The sequence below is a fragment of the Amphiura filiformis genome, unplaced genomic scaffold (assembly GCF_039555335.1).
Source record: "Amphiura filiformis unplaced genomic scaffold, Afil_fr2py scaffold_39, whole genome shotgun sequence".
In the NCBI taxonomy this organism is placed as follows: domain Eukaryota; kingdom Metazoa; phylum Echinodermata; class Ophiuroidea; order Amphilepidida; family Amphiuridae; genus Amphiura; species Amphiura filiformis.
This window is the reverse complement of record NW_027305503.1, coordinates 677,401-696,901: the sequence shown is the minus strand read 5'-3', so window position 1 is coordinate 696,901 and position 19,501 is coordinate 677,401. Positions and strand designations below refer to the sequence as shown.

The 19,501-nt window shown below is 33.9% G+C and overlaps 1 protein-coding gene across 1 annotated transcript in view; it reads right to left on the bottom strand.

The window, feature by feature from the left end:
- Nucleotides 1-19,261, bottom strand: part of LOC140144089 (proton-coupled zinc antiporter SLC30A2-like) — a 130,561-nt gene extending 111,300 nt beyond the window's left edge. Inside the window, 1 exon segment of the mRNA XM_072165924.1 lies at nt 18,611-19,261. Within this exon segment, the coding sequence (XP_072022025.1) occupies nt 18,611-18,627 (17 nt within the window). The 5' untranslated portion in view covers nt 18,628-19,261.
- Nucleotides 19,262-19,501: the final 240 nt, after the last annotated feature.

The following is a 19,501-nucleotide window of genomic DNA, read 5'->3' as shown; positions in this document are numbered from 1 at the left end:
TTCCTTTTTCATCTATAGCATTTAGATATTGTTTTTATTACATATTTACATAACCCGACATTTTAAAAATGTTGTTTAAACCAAAACGCGTTTATAACACGTTTATAACATTTTGAAAACACTTTTGAGTTTGCTGGGATCCAGTTCGGGACTACGAGCGAAGTGGTCTTTAAAACCTTGAAAAGTACATGATTTTTGACTTCCATAATTTACTTCCCGCTTGATCCCCCATTCTCCCAGGAAAATATTCTAGCCACTGTTGAAGTGATTTCAAAATTCAAAAGAAGAAGAAGAAGAAGAAGAAGAAGAAGAAGAAGAAGAAGAAGAAGAAGAAGAAGAAGAAGAAGAAGAAGAAGAAGAAGAAGAAGAAGAAGAAGAAGAAGAAGAAGAAGAAGAAGAAGAAGAAGAAGAAGAAGAAGAAGAAGAAGAAGAAGAAGAAGAAGAAGAAGAAGAAGAAGAAGAAGAAGAAGAAGAAGAAGAAGAAGAAGAAGAAGAAGAAGAAGAAGAAGAAGAAGAAGAAGAAGAAGAAGAAGAAGAAGAAGAAGAAGAAGAAGAAGAAGAAGAAGAAGAAGAAGAAGAAGAAAGAAGAAGAAGAAGAAGAAGATGATGATGAAGAAGATGAAGAAACCCTTAGAGGTCTACTTAAAAATGTCTTCGATATTTAGAGTGAATGCCTAAACCAATTACGATGTTCACTTATCAGAGGCTTTGAAATACTTTATTTAATGGCAGCGCTTACATCACCACCATTAATTTAAGACATTATTAAGTAACGTGCACATGAATAAGAAAATCACCATTGTTTTCTGCGCGGTCATGGCCATTTTGGATGATTAATAATTTTAAGAAGTCTGTGTGTCAAAGTGAAAAAGATGATAATGGTTTTGCAAATGAAATCAATAATTCATCATGTGGTATCTTAAAATACCTTTTTATTCAAGACAAACAAGGCCTTTAATAAATTTTGCATCGAGATAGCAACAGATGAAGTATTGATTGCTAGCAAAATGAATAAATGTGCACACGTACGTATATTGGACAAATATTGGAGAATAATAAGAACAAGCATTGATATGTTGATAAGGAGAGGATGAAATAATATACGATAATTAAAATAGTTTCTTGGAGAAAAGAAAATCAAAATAAAATTACATTGCCTGAAGATATCCTTATGTATTATTTATCCGATTCCAAATTACGTCAACTATGCTATGGCGTATTTCGCTGGTCGCAATATCGAATCGTGCGTATAAAGTGAATCGCGCAGAGTACAAAGACGGCCTGTTGGTACCCTTCCGGCGCAATCTTGAATAATCATTGACGTTACTACTGAACATGAAGCGAACCAATGTATATATCTGAAGTAACTGTAAACCTGAATTTAAACTACTTATGATAAAAATAATTAAACTCATAAATAAACTCAAGCCGATAACCGAATTCAGCAACAATGGGGATTGAACCCATGATCTCGTACATCAGGGGCGGGTAAATTTTGTTCATCTTTTAAGGGTCATCTACCAACAGGTTCGGTTTAGAACATATTTTGTCGGAACCTTGTACCAAAATGATTCCAGAAAAGACAATTTCCTAAAAATAGTTCTAAAAGGAGCCAAAAAGGTTCTATCACCTTTGTTAGTTCGATAAAAACCATTTTTATGAAGTTTTAAAAGAGTTTTTCTAAACAGAACATTTAAAAAAAAATGATCTTTGTCATGGAACCATTTTTAAAGTATTCTCCACAGAAAAGATTCTCAAACCCATACAATGATTCTTACAGAACAAAAAAAACCTGACAGAATCTTTTTCTGCTCCTATTAGAACAATTTGTTGGGAAATGGTTCTTTCTAGAAGGTTTTTTGGAAAGGGTTTCACATACAACTGTGAAATTATTATAATCTGATCTACTGGACTTTCACATCCTATCTCGGATGCATCATCAGGCCCACTGATAATAAAGCGGCAAAAGTTGATGCTGCATCCGAGATAGGATGTGAAATATTGCCACTCACAAAAAAAACGCAAGTCCAGTAGATCAGATTATAATAATTTCACAGTTATTTATACCTGGATGAATGATATTCTTCATAATCGTGGTTCCATATACAGTTCAAAAGGGTTCCAAGTCAAACCCTTTTTCTAAGATTGAACGGTGCATAAAAGTCCAATCTGAGACATATGAAATAGTGCAGATAACTGACGAACAGAACATCATTGTTATGCAAGATGAAAAACAATTGAAACGACCTTAAGATAATTGAGACATTACGACTTGTATATAGCACAATTATTGCTTTTCCTACGTAGAAATCATAATGATCAGTATGAAATATCACTTTTTATATTACTTTATTACACCTTTTTATTGAAATAAATTGATATGTAGTTGTACTTTTTCTTAATAAAGGAAGAGTTATTGTACTTTCATGAAAAAAAAATTGAAAAAGAAAAAAAAAAAATGTACTGAATACGAATTAAATCAAATATATGAATGAAGAAATAATGACGAAATGGAAGGTAGCTAATTTCTCTACTTAAGCAGTGTACTTCGGTTATATCTATAAATGCGCTTTTATAAATACGCACGTGACTCATGGGCACGACATACCAAGACCAGCAAGCGTGACCAAATCCTAATGCATTGACCACTATACAGAAAGGGATAGGAACTCTGTAGATAAATATCATCAAATTTAAGTATTAATTGAATTGCAAAAATATTACACATTTTGCAATTCCGAATTTGTAATATGTTATCAAAAACAACATTTTGAAAGTATTTGACGACGGAAAAAATATTCAACGAGGGAAACGTTTACAATATAATCACAAAGTTGAACAAAATATACAATTTTGCTGCACAGCAGTCTCATGTTGTTTCGCCTTTGCATTCAAATGTATAGAAAGACCATTCGCTATGTAGAAGGTCAATTCAAGACTTACTGTCTATACGCTGTTATGGCAGCGCGGAGGTGGTCACGTGCGTAATATAAAAGCGCATTTATAGATATAACCGAAGTACACTGTTAAGTAGAGAAATACATATTCATGTAAATTATCTAATTCTGTCTTTATGTATGTCCAATGCAGTCAAGGTGCATTTGGTATAAACACATTTGCACTCAAAATGCCATTCACATTTTTCAATTATTCTAAATTTTGGCGCACGTTTGGCTTAACCACCTGCAGTTTTAAATAAAACCACGTGATTTGTGCTTGATAATTATTGTTCTTACATATAAGTCATAATGTTGTGATTGCCGGAGACTTCCTTTAATAATAATAACATGGATAAGTTTGGATCAGGAAGTGAAGATATTGTAATATGGACTATTAAGCATGAATTTCCTAAAAGTAGTATCATGTGACTTAAGAACATCTTGCACAACAACCCAAATATTCAATTTCTCAGTCAAGCGCTTTAGCATGTTAAGCAGCCGTGGTTCGTATTAGCCCGAGGAAGTTTTCAATTGCAAATGCTGGACCAATTTGCACATATATAAACATATTTAATAATAGTTATATGTCTTTGTTCATTATTATGTTTTGATGGATCCAAGTTGTGATAATATTGGATCCAAAACATAATAATGATAACATTGGATGCTTTACGCCCAATATTTATTGGTCTCGCTATGAGTTGAAAATCCGATCGTCCAATATTTTAATACTCATAGCTCGACCAATAAATATGGGCTCAACCGATCCAATTTTATATCAAAATTGGGCCTTCGATGGTTTAACGCAACAATGATAGGTGCTGACGACTGAATTCGGGAGAAAAATAATGAGCCAAAAATAATCGGTTGCGGAGAATTGCTCTCAAACTTGTTAAGCTGTTAACTACCTGCAACTACCTGCAATTATCGTATACACTTAACAACTCTTATCATATATATACTTAATGGTAGACAAGGTACTGTTGGTCGAAGCAGCCAAAAAATACCGATTTTTATTATTTAAATATATTATTGAAAAAAACAACACTTTGATGTTTCAAACCTTGCTTGGTTGTTAATGAGTTATGTACGTTTATGTAAGTGTTGCAGGTGTTTCAGTCTTCCTACAACATAACTCAAGAACCACAGGACCTACAAAAGTATATATGTGATATTTGAATTCTTCTACACACTCGCGTTGAAATTAGCAATGCGATTTTTACCAAAGCTGACTACCATTCGCAAGATGCTGTGAACTACTAAATCGCAACACTTTAAATAGTGTCAAACCTTAAGCTGTTTTAAAACTACCTGCAGCTATCTGCAATTATCGTATACACTTTTAACTCTTATCGTATACATACTTAACCCCCTAAGCACTACCTGCCGATCTAACATTGCCTCTGATTGATCAATTACATGATATCACCAATCAGAATGGAGCTTTGCAAATAATTCACCCCAATTTTTTTGTGTGGTGAAATTATTCTAACAATGTTACTGATTGGTCAAATTGATAATGAAAACTTAATTTTGGCCAATCGGCAGGTAGTTCTCATGGGGTTAACAACTCTTTATCGAATACACTTTTCTTACAATACACCAACCAGCATCATAAAGTTCGTTACACAAAATTTATGTGATAACGTTTTGAGATGTATGATCTTCGACGTACCATCATCACTGCAAATTTTGTCGTTCCTGTACACCTATGACAAACCAATCATGTCGAGGCGAATCGTTTTCAATTAGTATAGATACGCGGAATGTGGAAAGCTGTCGCAATTAATATACATCAACTTTTTGCGTGTTTTGCTATGAATAATAATTTCGTCATTCACCTGGCCTTGTTTTGTTCGCCTTGGTGTTCTTCCCTTTTCATTATATTCAAAGTACTTTATTATTAAAATATTTCCCAACACACATTTGAACAATGGAGTCCTTGAGCTGGTATATTTTAGATACAAAATTAAAGAGGAATCGTGTCAAATAATCAGAACTTTTCAACTCCAAGGCTAAATTTAAACTCGGTCGCTTTTTGTGGAAAAGCGACTCGCGCAGATGCTTGGTGTACCAGAATGAAGGCCATTTGAGCACACTGAGCGTGCGCAAGATTCACGTTTCTTCAAAAGCGATCGAGTATAAATTCAGCTTTTTGTTCAGATTAGGATACACGTTATATTTGTTTTTTCAATTAAGAGAAAAATGGAAATCGGGTTTCACAATTTGATTCCTGTAAAATGTATGTTTTTCAATTCAAAGACTTTCAATTCACGAATACAACATTTCGTGAACATTTAGGAATATGTGATCACATCATGTGACAGATGCAAAGGCAAATGTTACTATAATAGAAAGTATAAGAATGGAGGGGCGCCAAGTGAAAGTGAAACAGTTCTTAAACTAAAAAAAAACCTCGAATCAGTTTTACAATAATAATCATAGCAGTACACGTTGCCCAACTGTTATAAAAAAAAATCCCATGTTAACCGAAACTTAACTATAAAATAAACCAAGATTGTTTTAATACCAAAAGGCACAATATTGCCAAGGTATTATTATTGCTAAATCACGATTTAATCATATTTGAATTCTATACATACGGTAATTAAAGTTAGCTTGGGCATATATATATAATCATTATTAATACCCGTGCTGCCCACTTTAATAGGTAATTTTGGACTATTATCATGAGTTATAATTCATGATAAGGGCTTTTGAAACTTAAATTAAATAAAACACACGAACAATTATTATAAAAGCATTATGAATGATAATGGCAGTAGAGATGCCAGTAGCTCGTTATCGTTGTTTAATCAGATGCCTAGTTGCTCGTTTACCAGGTACCATGTTTGGTTTAAACATATATTTCAGAGTAAAAAATTAAAATTGTATTTCAGACATGGATAACCAGCAATTCAACTTAAAATTTTGAATTCTTTCTTTTGGTGATCTTGATGTCAATGATATTTACAACGACGACGACGCAAAATAACGATTTTGTGCTTTTATTTGTTTTTATATAGACATCAAAAAACCTCTTTTCATCTGTTTGAGTTTTTAGAAAGTAAGCCACACCTTGTTAACTTCCACGCTTTTTGTTCACGAAACAACAAATAAATATATTTCTTCAATTGCAGATTTGGCGAAGAAAATGGCAGCTAAGTTCTCATTGCAGAAAAACGTATAAAAATCGAGTGAGTAACATTCGGGTTTTTTTTTTTTAAGCCAACAAGTTTGATTAAACTCGGTAATGTTTTGGTATGATTCGATTCACGAATTTTCTTTAAACAAAGGCTCCTGGGTCGCATTAATAAATTCATACCAATTTGAGCTACTTTTGACAAAAAAATGTTAATGGCAATTAAATACCGATTTCTGTGAAATTTCACAGAATTTCTACAAGTGCGCCGTATGTTATCACAGTACCGATGAAGCCAGTCCATTTAAGAGTGGTCGAGCTTTCTTCAGATGTCTTTCTGACTTCATCAGTCCTAATAATCACTCTCTCATGGACCGGTTGCACCGATACTGTGATAAACGACGGCACACTCGTAGAAGCACCACACTTATAAATTCCCGACGAGAAAGCGAAGGTACTTGTTAAGAGTGCACACCAGTAAATACAAGTCTCCTACACCCTGGGAGGAAAAAATCAGTGTTTCAAACGAGTAAACGTGCAATGCGACTAAATTAAATACATTAGAAAAGGCTTAAAACCCAAATATTAGTCCCATATTTAATCCTCATTTGTGACCGTTCACGGCGAATGAGCCGTAAATTCCTCCCCGGTCAATTTTGTTTTATTTCGTGTTTAAAAATAAACATCATAAACTTAAAAATGGTATATCATTTGACTTCAAACGATATCCAGAAGCGGGGTTATGGTTTATTAAACTTTGCTCCTTCAACAAAATTATAGCTTTTACGTTTTACATGTGTCTCTTTTTCCACATTGCTGGCAATAAATATCAAACAGTCATAATTGGCGGTCATTTCAAATCATACCCAAGTCAACGAGGTTTAAGAAAGTTCTCTCATTGTTAATTGTTGGTTATGCATACAAAATACAATGCCTGGTAACCCACCACTTGAACAGGATTTAGCAAAAGCAAACAAAGACCAGAGGTATTAAAAGTTCTATAGCCATCTAGGTAGAAGCTTATTATCCACTTCAACAATAGGATTATTGATTAGATTTTGACTATCAAAATGAGACAGATGTCGGGCCAGCTTAAGTTACCGATGAATACGACCTTCGTACATATTTTACACCGTAACTCAGAATACAATTTAGGTAATTTACGGCTCATCTGTGCTGCCGGGTCACATTTAGGCCTGGGAAATAGTTTGTCTGTGAAAAATGAGCAGGATCTTTTTATGACAATTTGGCTAAACTTTAAAAATGTGTTACACCAAGCTATTCGTTAGGTGGTGTAAACTGTGTGGGCTGTAGGGTGATCTAGTCGGCATTTCTGCAAAAAAATTCTGGACTCCGTATATAATTTCTACAATGGATGTCTTCATCTGACCTTCGACTTGCAGAAAGGGTGAGTTTTGAAGAACTGATTCGCTCTGAAGTCAAGAAAATGACGTTTTCCCAGACCCTATTTGTACACAAAGTCAATGGGAGCTATTTACTGGTGTGCACCCTGTATTAATCTACAGAATATAATGAGAGTTTGTTTCTAAGCCAATACCCTAGTAAGTTGCGAGCACCGGGAATTGAACATGGTTTAAGTCTGGCTGAATCATTTTGCTGGATACTGGTCCCATCAGGACCATAGTCTATTTCCGCCACAGCTTCCACGTCCACCAAGCGAGTACCTCAAGGCCACGCTTTCCCGCAAACGCTTGGGGAATTCCATTAATTGACTTCAGGTCCATAATTTAGCGCACAACAATTGTATACCAGTAATAGATGTTATCAAAACTAAACCATGCGATCGACAGATAAATTATTATTCAAACGCCAACATTGCAGAAAAATTGAGAATAGCAATAGTAAAGGCCCGTTCAATATTTACTCCGCTCAGAGTTTCGGATTACTTCCCACTGTTATCCTGATTTTCCCTACTTAGCAAATCAAGAGCATCAAAAGTGTTCGGATTAGCCGCTCAAGTTTTTGCCAAACACTATGTTAGCGAAATATTTTTTTCAACGAGCATTATTTAGAATTTTTTGTAGCAAATTTTCAAAACAGTTTTTGGAATGTTGTTAAAACGTTTTATACCGTTTATATAACCAGATATTTAAATGTGTCTGTCAAATGTTTTGTATTTGCTGGGTAGTAAGATATGTTTACAAGCTTCGACTCCTTCCACCGAAAGGGGCTGTACAATAATTATGATCCCTGGGGAAAGGTTAGATGGAGAGTGGGGCATATTTATTTTGGCACACCAAAAGTGGGAGGCGACCAAGTTTTGGCAGTTCAAAAGTACATATTTACGGGGCAATTTTTAAATAACACAATCTAAAAAGGCTCAAGAAAACAGGACAAGAACGTTTATTATGCACAATCCCCTGGTCACTATGTTCCTATTATAATTATGTGCATGTTGACCACCAAGGTTTGCAAATTAAGACCCTTACCCATAAATACTGGGTGGGGTAGATTTGTTAAGATGCAGGCGGGGGGGTGGTAAGCCTTATTTGGCATGACGTTCGAAAATTTTCCCCCTCATCATTACTGCACAGTCCCAATACCTGTTAGGTACTGGATTTTCTTTTTTTTTCCAAATTAAAGAACTAGAGCGTACATTGTCCTTACCGATAATATTATTCATAATTTCCCATTGAAACGCTTAAAGAGTCTGGTTTAGCAAGAGATTCAGTGGTTCGTATACGTCCGAGGCATTTTCAATTTCAAGTGATGGACCTATATTCATGTATAAACATGTTTAACCGAAATCATGGCGAAATATTATTGCAGTCTCTTTGAAAACTATTGAATCAATACAAAAATAAAGACGTTTCCACAGTCGTCTTGGGGCATTTAAATAAAGGCACATAATTTAATGCCCACCTGACAAGATGGGCACTGTCATTACAGCGTCTAGACTGGAAAGTGACCCTTGGCACAGCGGGTGGTCTTCCTGTGCATTTCAATTGGAAACGCGGGATGCATGTCTAAATTTTCTAGTAAATTTGTCATTTTTTTCAACTTTGTAGTATTATTGTAAGAGTTTCCGTGGATAACTTTTTTTCCGTCGATCAAAACTTTCAAAATTTACTTCTTGAAAACATACTAAAAAAACATAATCGCCCAATGTATAATTAAGTTGCCTTTTAAATTTTCAACAATTTTGATGATATTTGTCTGAACAATTGCTATCTCTTAGCATTGTAGCACATTTACTGATCACTTGGTGGTCTTGGGATGGCGGCGCCCATGGGTCACGTGTGCATTAAATGTAGTGCCTTTTATTTATTACCCTATGGTAACTGTTTCCAAGAGCTTCGAATAACATTGGGTACCGAGGATCAACCGTTATGGTTAATTATTTAAAAGATGGTTGTATCAAAGTCCTAGTGTACAATCCCAGCAATGTCGGGTTATATAAAGGTCATGAAAACGTTTTAAAACGTTTTGTATGAAAACACACTACAACAATATTTTTAAAATGTTTTCAAAAATGTTATTGTGAACTATTTTTGCAAAAAGTTTTTGCCAAATACGCTCGTATTTTGTCAACACTTAAAAAACATTATGTTAAAATATTTGCACTAAGCAAACACAGAAATGTTCTTAAAATGTTTTTTTCAAAATAACATTTAAATATCGGGTTATATAAAGGTCATGAAAACGTTTTTAAAACGTTATTGCAAATATTTTGGGCAAACATTTTTCGCAAAATATTTTTTCAACCCCACAATAACATTCTGTTTAGAATGTTTTGTATCAAGTTTTCAAAAATGTTTTTGGAATGTTATTAAAACGTTTTATACCCTTTATATAACCCGACATTTAAACGTTTTCTCTAAAACATTTTTTGTTTGCTGAGCAGTAGATTATCAAAAAATGATTTTTAATGTTATGAAAACGTTTCATACCCTTAATATACCCTTTATACGTTATTATATTTAAACGTTTTCTGACAACCTTTTATAACCTTTTGCGAATGATGTCGAAAACGTTTTGTGTTTACTGGGATGTTGTGAAGAGTAATTAAAGCTAAGCGTCCACGGTACCAAATCGTAGTTTACTCAACTGGAGTACTTTTGTCTGACTTCAGGCGTCATCAGCTGTAGACTATGCCATAGTGGATTTTTGATAAATAAAAATGTTATTAATCATGATGAACGCATTCAGTTGAACTCGAAATTATCCTGATATTTATTACATCAAAATACTAGTATAAAATGGTTATGAAAAAGTTTATATAATTATATTTGTGACAGTAAAAGTAAAGTATACGTAGGATTATATTATTGAATGCAACATATCATAATGGCATAATTATAATGGCACTTCAATACTGAACAATTCTAATTTTAGAATATGCCAGTTTATTATCCGAGTTAAAAATCGACTATGGACTTTCACATTTAAGCAGAACTTTACCACGGGACTTCGTTCTCTAAAACACACTGTCAATCAATTTGTTTATCAATCAAATCTAACCACAAGACTAAGCATGGTGGTACAATACGCGCTAGATGCGTACGTTCATCCACCAACTTTCGCGCCAGCACAAAAGCGCCGCATTCCCTAGGTAGTTGTGTACCATGTAAAGTTCATGGTACCAGTACGTGTCGGGACGATTTAAACAATAACGAGATCTGGGCGACCAATCACAAGCCAGATTCATTTAAAGATGCATTACATCATGACCAATAATTTTATTAGGCCAGATTTCCGACAATCTCATCCATAGAAGCTCATAGACAGCCGTGTGCATGTAAACCGCAATCCAAAGTCAGTAGTCCACTTGGGAAGCTAACAAACAGAGGGCGTACGGTGACTGAAAAGATCAGTTGTGAAAATCTATCAATTGTGCACACATTAATTAAATCAGAGTTTTAAGCTTAAATGTAATAGCCAGAGTATGCACAATTGGCAAGTGGACTACGGAGAAGTCTACATCAGCTGCTGTTCTTGCTCTGACCCCAGAGGAGGCTTAAAGGCATTCCTACAATGCACTATGATTGGGAAATTTGATCAATATAACCTAATCTTATAGGCAAAGTCCCCATTACCACACACACACGCAGCCAACGAGCTAATAGTTGAGACTTATCAAATAAAATTGGATTTTCTTAGAGAAAACATTCTTAATGTCCCACTGCATTAATTTTATTCATAAGTCTCAATGTTTTGAATGTTAAATAAAAGGATGAAAACACCAGATATCTGCACACAAACCCAATGCAAGGTGTGGTCAACTGTGCCACATGTGTACAAAAGCCAGACATACCAAGGTCAGAAACCCCATTGGGTTATGGGAATATCTTTATATATCCTCTGCTCTGACCTAATATCCCAGTTAAATTTGCTGTGTGTGGTGACATCACATAAGTTTAATAACATCATGCATAATTTGCTCAACTGGTCGCCTTTTGAAAGTGCGCAATATGTCCTGCACTGGGTATAATAGATTTAGACCCTGGTATCAAAGCAACAGCAGCCGCTGCTGATGCTTGAAGTCAGGCAAATAGCGTTACTGGTGAATAAAACATATTTGGTAGCGATTAAGGGATGGTGTATGAACGTTTGGACAGTATTTATTGTGGGACATTAGAGCACATAAGACATATCGAATTGCATTCTGAGTACGAAGAATGCCCTTCTGGTATCAAATAATTTTGATTTTTTGAAATTCACATTTGTAATACACATTTTATGGCAAATGATTAAAAATTGGTATTTTTGATATTTAACAGTACTCGAAGTAAACTTTTTAAATCTGATGATTTATACTTAAAGTGAATGTAGGTGGGATGAAAAGCCGACAATCAATTGAAAATGTAGACATTTCGTATTGAAGATATGGATTTTTTTTCCCAAACACCAAAAAAAAAGGCCTTTTTTTTGGGGGGGGGTCCATATCTTCAATATGGAAGGTCAAAATTTTCAATTGATCGTCGGATTTTCCTCCCAGCTACATACACTTTAAGAATATATCATAAATTATAAAATTTACTTCGAGGATTGTTATATATCAAAAATGTGAAAAATACAAAATTTTATTAATTTGTCATAAAATTTGTATTATATCGTGAATCTCAAAAAATGAAAATTATTTGATATCAGAAAGACATTCTTTGTATTCAGAATGCAATTCGATATGTCTGATGTGCTCTCATGTCCCACAGAAAATACTGTCGAAATGCTCAAAACGCTCATTCCAGATCCCTTAAGTCGAAGCTGATATCGACATGATTGTTCAAGCTTTATTGTACACACACTTTACAACTTTTAAATGTATATTATGATTCATCCAGTCGTAGAAACAGAGGTGAATTATAAATTTGGGAACGAGTGGAGAAGCCATCCCTCAACAAACGAGGGGGCCTGAGATTCCAACTGTCGCACGCCTGGGATTCATCGATTGTCAATATTCCTTGCCGATTGACACGTGACCAGTCTCCGACTACGATCAATACCGGAGCATCTTTGCAGACAAACCAATCATGTCGAGGCGAATCGTTTTCAATTAGTATAGATACGCGGAATGTGGAAAGCTGTCGCATTTAATATACATCAACTTTGTGTGTGTTTTGCTATGAATAATAATTTCGTCATTCACCTGGCCTTGTTTTGTTTGCATTTGTGGTCATCCATTTTCACCTACTTTTTTTTTTATATCAAAACTTCATTAAAATATTTTTCAACAAACGTTTGAACAATGGGGTCCTCAGCCTGTATAGTTTAGATACAAGAAAGAGAAATCGTGTCAACTCCAATGCAAAAATTATATAATAGATCGCTGTTTTAGAAAAAAGAAACGCGCAAATGCTCAGTGTACCAAAATGGTGGTCATTTTAGCACACTGAGCATGCGCGCAATTCGCTTTTCTGCAAAAGCGGTTGATTATAACTCTGTTTAGATTAGAAAGGCATTTTAAAATTGGTTTTCAAATTTGATAGAAAAATTTAAATCTCGGCTTTCAATTTGATTACTGTAAAATGATTTGAATATAATTGTAAGATAAGAAGAGTCGGAAACCATGCAAACAACATTTCAAGAACATGTTGGTATATGAAATCACGAAATCGACATGATTGAGGAAAAGGGTAGCACATCTATTGTAACAGAGAGGCAAAGCGATCTATCCATTTTCAGAATTAGATAAAATATAACATGTAGGTTGTATTGTTAAATTCTGCATCCTTTATGTTAGATTTGTTTTAAATTTTAAACAGATCTTTTACTGCTCTTTTCTAGAACAATAATTATCAAATTCTGCAACCTGCATGTTAGATTTATTTTCCACTTTAAACAAATATTTTACTGCTATTTTCTAGAACAATAATTAATTGAAAGTGAAACGGTAACTGTTCGTCTCAATATTGAGATCCTCAAATCATTTTATAATACTTTTGAAAAGTACTCGTTGCCTAAACTACAATACATTTTAACCCAAATCTATAAAACTGTGATATAACCCAAGGCCTCTTGCAATTCCAAAAGCGGAGTATTATCAAGGCTTCATTTATAGCCATGTGATAATGATTATTCTAGACGAAAGTTAGCATGGGTATGTCAGTAGAATTAGGGAATACAGACTGCATCAAAATGATTGATGTTGATGCTTTTTGAAAAGCCTTTACATCCAAATGCAATATTAGTACTTTTTGAAATGTCCATAAACTATAGTTTATGACAATAAACTATATAGTCCAGAATGTAGATTATAGTTTATGACTATAAACTATGGTTTATGACTATGTTTATAGTTTTTTAATGTAGATTATTGTTTATAGTTTATGACTTGTCATACAATTACTCTACAAATTATTATGTTGCATTTTGATGTGTCAGAATCATCCATTATCACTGAAAACTGATCGATACCAATCATTCTGATAAAGAACGAAGAAAACAACATTTCACGAACATTTTAAAATATGAGATGACAACAAGGTGTTAATTTGGTAAAATAATCTAACTCGGTCATGTCTACCGTAATAGGGATTTCAATACTAAAGGGGTATGTTGGAATAAATCTCAAAATGAAGTACAGGGTGTCCCAGAAAAAAATACCGAGCGAATAAATTTGGACGTAAGTCGAGAACTAGACATCAGAATCCAAAAATCAGCGTGTAGCCCATCTTATTTTGCATCGTATACGGCAATTTTACTGGATTCGGTTGACTGATTGTGAGGAAATGAGCGATTATATAACGCATGCGTCAATTCACTTCATTCCAAGTTTGAAAGAAAGATCATTCAACACAATGCACACTAGTGGTTAACTGTCAATGGGCTTCATATTTGGTTTTGTTTTGTAAAATCCTTTTCGTTCTTTTTAAACAATCTGTTTCTTGCAAAACATTTAATTAGGTTTTGTTCAAATTTGAAAACCTGCACGATATTGAAAATGAAAGTTTGTATGTAAGATGATGCTTGGTACTTGTAAATATCTTTTTTCGTTAATGTTGATAATACATGTTGCATAAAGAATTATTGCATAAAGAATTCCAGCTGGCTTAAACAAATTCCCACACGGCACATTAATGTTTTTTGGAATTGTAATGCAAATTGTAATGCAAAGTTTAAATCTTTTAAAACTTCAACATTAATGTTGCATGGTATCAAAAATCACACGTAAAGCTGTAAGCACTTGATCATTATCATTCTTGTCTCAAATGTTCTTTGGAAAGTTAAAATATAACATATTTGCACAACCTAAATAATTAAAGTTGGAAAGCTTCCAATTGCAGAAATCAAGATTTTCTCGGAAAAACTGTTATTCATCTTCAGTGAAAGCATGAATAACATGACACCGTGGGATTATAAAATAGATAATGTGGACTAAATTTAATGAGATAAACAAACCTTAGGAAGTGGTGAGCGAGTATGAAAAACGCGCCTGTTGATCAAACTTGGAATGAACTGCATTGATGCACGCATTATGTAATCGTTAATTTCTTCGCAACCAGTCAAGCGAATGAAATACATTTTTCGTATGTTATGCACAATAAAATGGGCTATACGCTACATTTTAAATTTTTTGATCCTGATGTTTATTTCTTACGTTCAATTTTATTCACTTTTTTCTGGGACACCCTGTATGATGTGAGCTGTCGGCTTTTAGGTTTTAATTTAAATCTAAAAGAAAGATTAGGACTTGAAATTGAAAAAGTGTAGTAAATATTAAACACAATTAATCTTAAAGGAAGGCATTAAGTACGTTTATTCGCTTCACGTTTTGAATTTAAAACCCTAGAACTACGATAGGAGGTTTACCAACCACCCCCCCCCCCTAAGATTTTTATCCGTCCTAAAAAACGAACGCATTTTTACCACATCACCTTGCCAGGGGGTATGACCGGTCGTCAAAGATGACCATGGTGGTGGGGGAGGCCCACCATTGGTTTTTACAGTAAAATCAATGATTTTCATTTCGCGCTTATCAAATTATTCCGAGAGCTACTGACTTTTTACCTGTTAGTCAGGTGAAATAGCCATTTCTTTTTATAATGGGGAACAAATTTAACCGAAAATCAATTTTGCCTATATGACTTGTGTTAAAAACCTTTTTTTTGCCTATACTTTTGTACTTAGCCGGAATTCCCTAAATTTGCATGGGCGCCCTCACATTATGTCGTCATAGCGACATAATCAGGGGAATATCTGTACTTGTTTTGGTATCACTCGATAGATGAGACATATAGCTATACATTGTAACTAAATATAACGGTATATGATGTTTATAAAATATGGCTCAGTTGTTATAGGGTTAAATATAAACGGTTAAAATTAGTTATCAGATTGGTTTTTCATTTGAAAGAAAAAATACACATCCGATCTCTCAAGTTGAATGCTATAAAATGTATGTGCTTTGGAAAACAAGAGTTGTATTTAGGAAGAAAATCATGCAAACAACATTTCAACAAAATTCTACCGTAGTAGAAATCGCAATACTGTTTCGGTATAACGAGATAACTGTAAACCGATGGTCTATTTCAATTCCAAAAGCGGAGTATTACCAAGGCCTCATTATAGCCACTTCATTATATTGCAATTCAAATTCTCTTATTAAAAATAGTATGGGTAATATCAGTAAAATCAGGATATATTAATCCCCGTGCCCACTTTAATAGGTAATTAATTTTGTTGATGATCATTTGGTTATATATAATTACACAATATGATAAGGGCTTTTGAATCTAAAATTAAATAAATGGTATACTGGTACTTTTTAGTATACCATTATACAAGCATTAGGCCAAGTAAAAATAAATAACTGTATAACGTCCCCGTTCTCACAGACTTTTGGAGATTTTCAAATATTTTTGTTATTTTTCGTATTGGCTACCTTTGAAAATAAAATTGTTGAGATGAAAAGACATGTCAAGAAGTCATTAATAAACACACATTGCAAACACTTTTTCCAAGCTAGGTGTCGGGCTTTGGGAAAATCACAAAAATACAAGGCGGCCTCCTCTTTTTATGTGTTTACAAACCCTTTGCAATTACAATTTTACACAGAAATATGTAGTCAATTTGTTACTAATTAGCAAATAATAACGTCCTCCTCACCAAGTTTTGACAAATTCCGGACGATAAACTTGTTATTTATTTTATGTGGCCTAATGTAGATATCACAAGCTCGTTATCGTTTTTTGATTAAATGCTTGATTGATGTCCGTTTATTAGTTATATTTTTTTATTTTAAAAAGGTCAGTGACGAATTTAAATTGAAATAGACGAAGAGAAGCAAAAAGAATAATTGTTAATATTATTATTTGTATGTTTTTTAAACATGGTTAAAGAACAAACCGCATTATGGAGGATTTCCATAAGAACTCGTCATTTTGGAATGACCTTCAAATTATGCTTTTTTTTCCCTCGACCTTGATGTCAAAAATAGTCATAACAACGATGGCGACGCCAACATGATAATTAATTTATCATGTCTTATGAACCTTAAGAAGGCGTTTTCATCTACTTGACCTTTTGATCATATTATTATTTTTGTTTAATGTTCAAGCTTTTTGTTCACGAGATGTAACACAATTTCTCCATGCACAGCAATATTTGATGGAAAATATTCATCAATTGAACAACATGCAGCGTCTATAACACGTTCCGCACCAAAATACAATTCAATCGGTTGAACGATATTTTAAATTTCAAATCCCAAGCTGCACAAAAACTGTAATTCAAATACAAGTACAAAATGGCATGGCTTAAAGCCAGAACAATGTCCATTTGTTTTCTCAATTACATGTTACTCATTTCGGCAACAAATGACCGGTTAAGTATGCCCTCCATTATTTATATGCAAGAGACTTTGGGGTATATGCATGGTCACTTAAACAGTTAGTTAGACGCAAGTGACCATGCATATACCTCAAAGTCACTTACATTTTCTTATGGAGGGCAGAATTAATCGTCCATTTGTTACCGAAATGAGTAACATGTAATTGAGAACACAAATGGACATAGGCGGTTCTGGCTCTAAACCATGGAAATAAGCTAATGTCTATGGATAAACAGGTATAGTCAGTAAGATTTCGAAAAACATATTTATGTTTTTCTGTACAGTTAATCATATTTTACCGGGTTTTTTTTAAACCTAATTTACGGTATTTTATTGGCATTGACTAGCAGCTGAGTTTCGGATTTATCACACAAAGAGCCGTTTCAGCGTACGATTAACTATTTTAACCGTATTTTACTGTACGTATTGAAACGTTTTCAGTCAACTTTTTTGCTTATGTATATCGAAAACTATTGTATTTACTGGAAAGGTGGTTGAGGATAATAGAAGGAAGCTAATAGCAAATACATTCTACTAGCTATAAAAAGTGATATTATTTCTTTTGCAGTTTTTGCTTGTTTCAGTAAGCATACTTTCAGTGTCAAATAAGAAAAGGATCACCTTGGGAAATTATTGTAGTTAATACTTGAAACTTTGTCGGCCCTATAATTCTAAAATGATAAAGAATTATACAAATAATAATTTCGTTATCTTTATGCAACTATAAGTTGACTTTTGTAATTTGGGTCATTTTCCTTCCCTTGTGAATTGTTGTCCCTTCCCTGTTAGCAACGTACGCTGAGACCTATAATGATGGCAAAGATGATAGTAATTAAATTGATGATAGGTAAATGGCATACTTTATAATAGCATGAAGTTACTGCAATTAGGTAAAACGAATGATGAGATGATATTATGATTATGATTATAGTAGTTCTACTTTATAGACCTATAATAAGTACGAGTATTTGATGTAATATGACAGTTAGACTAAAAACAAATGAAAAAGAAAGACAGAAATTACGAGCGACAATAGTACAAAATAGAAACAAGGAAAAGAATGTACGAGCCCTTTGAACCAAGGGGTGTGTTGATAGCAATACAAATATACCCAAAATATTATTGTTGAGTACAAGGATAAATTGCGCAACTTGTGTTACCATTTTGTTTGCTAGATACGTTCATTATAATCAAATAAAAATATCAAATTGTTGTGTGAATTCAATATACTCTACTTACATACGTATTTCTGTCATGCCTTTATGTTCGACTTTGGCCTATTGTAGTCTGCCTGTCCACGTTTTTCAAATACCAAGTTATTGCCGATACACATTTGTTCTGGTTCTAGTCTGGTATACCTATCCACGTGTGTCAGATACCAAGTTATTGCCGATACAAATATGCTCCTGTTCTTATCCTTTTGGAGTTAACGTAAGATGAGGTCACTGCTGTTGTTCATGCATGGGTGGTCTTCATTCAACGACGAGTTCAATAGTTATTTCCTTAGTAATTATGTCTGTTGTAACTAGTACTCGAGGCAATACCGGGTGCAACGTTTGATATTTATGCAATAAGGGTATTGCGTCTACAAAGTTGCAAATCGATGTTTATGGTGGTGTCGTAGTGAAAGAAGTCACCGGGGCTGGTAAAACTTCTGGAGTGTGTACTTAGCCAAACGAATATCCCTAAAGTTTCTCGATCTTATTGATTTGATGTTTCATCACCTGGATCCGATACACTACGTCTTATCGCCGAATTAACAAGCTCTTATAACATGATCTTTCCGCGCGACGCAACCCCAATGAGTAATAACTACCAAAATGGTTAGCTCTATCATCGAATGAATTTCCTTTTAAAGCTGTATATAACTGCGTAGCAACAAGAGCATATAGTAATGCATTGAATCTTCATGAGGACAACGCTTCGATAATGGGTTACTGATTAGTACAATACCGTACGCTCAGCTCGTAGTTAAGTGCTTTACATATCACAATAGTAACGCAGCGTCACAATATAAATTTAACCAATACGGTATATTTTTCAACAAATTTTAATTCTTACCAGAAAAGTAAGAAAAGCCAATGCAGGTTACTATTTTTTCATTCATATTTTTGTTAATTTGAAATAGAG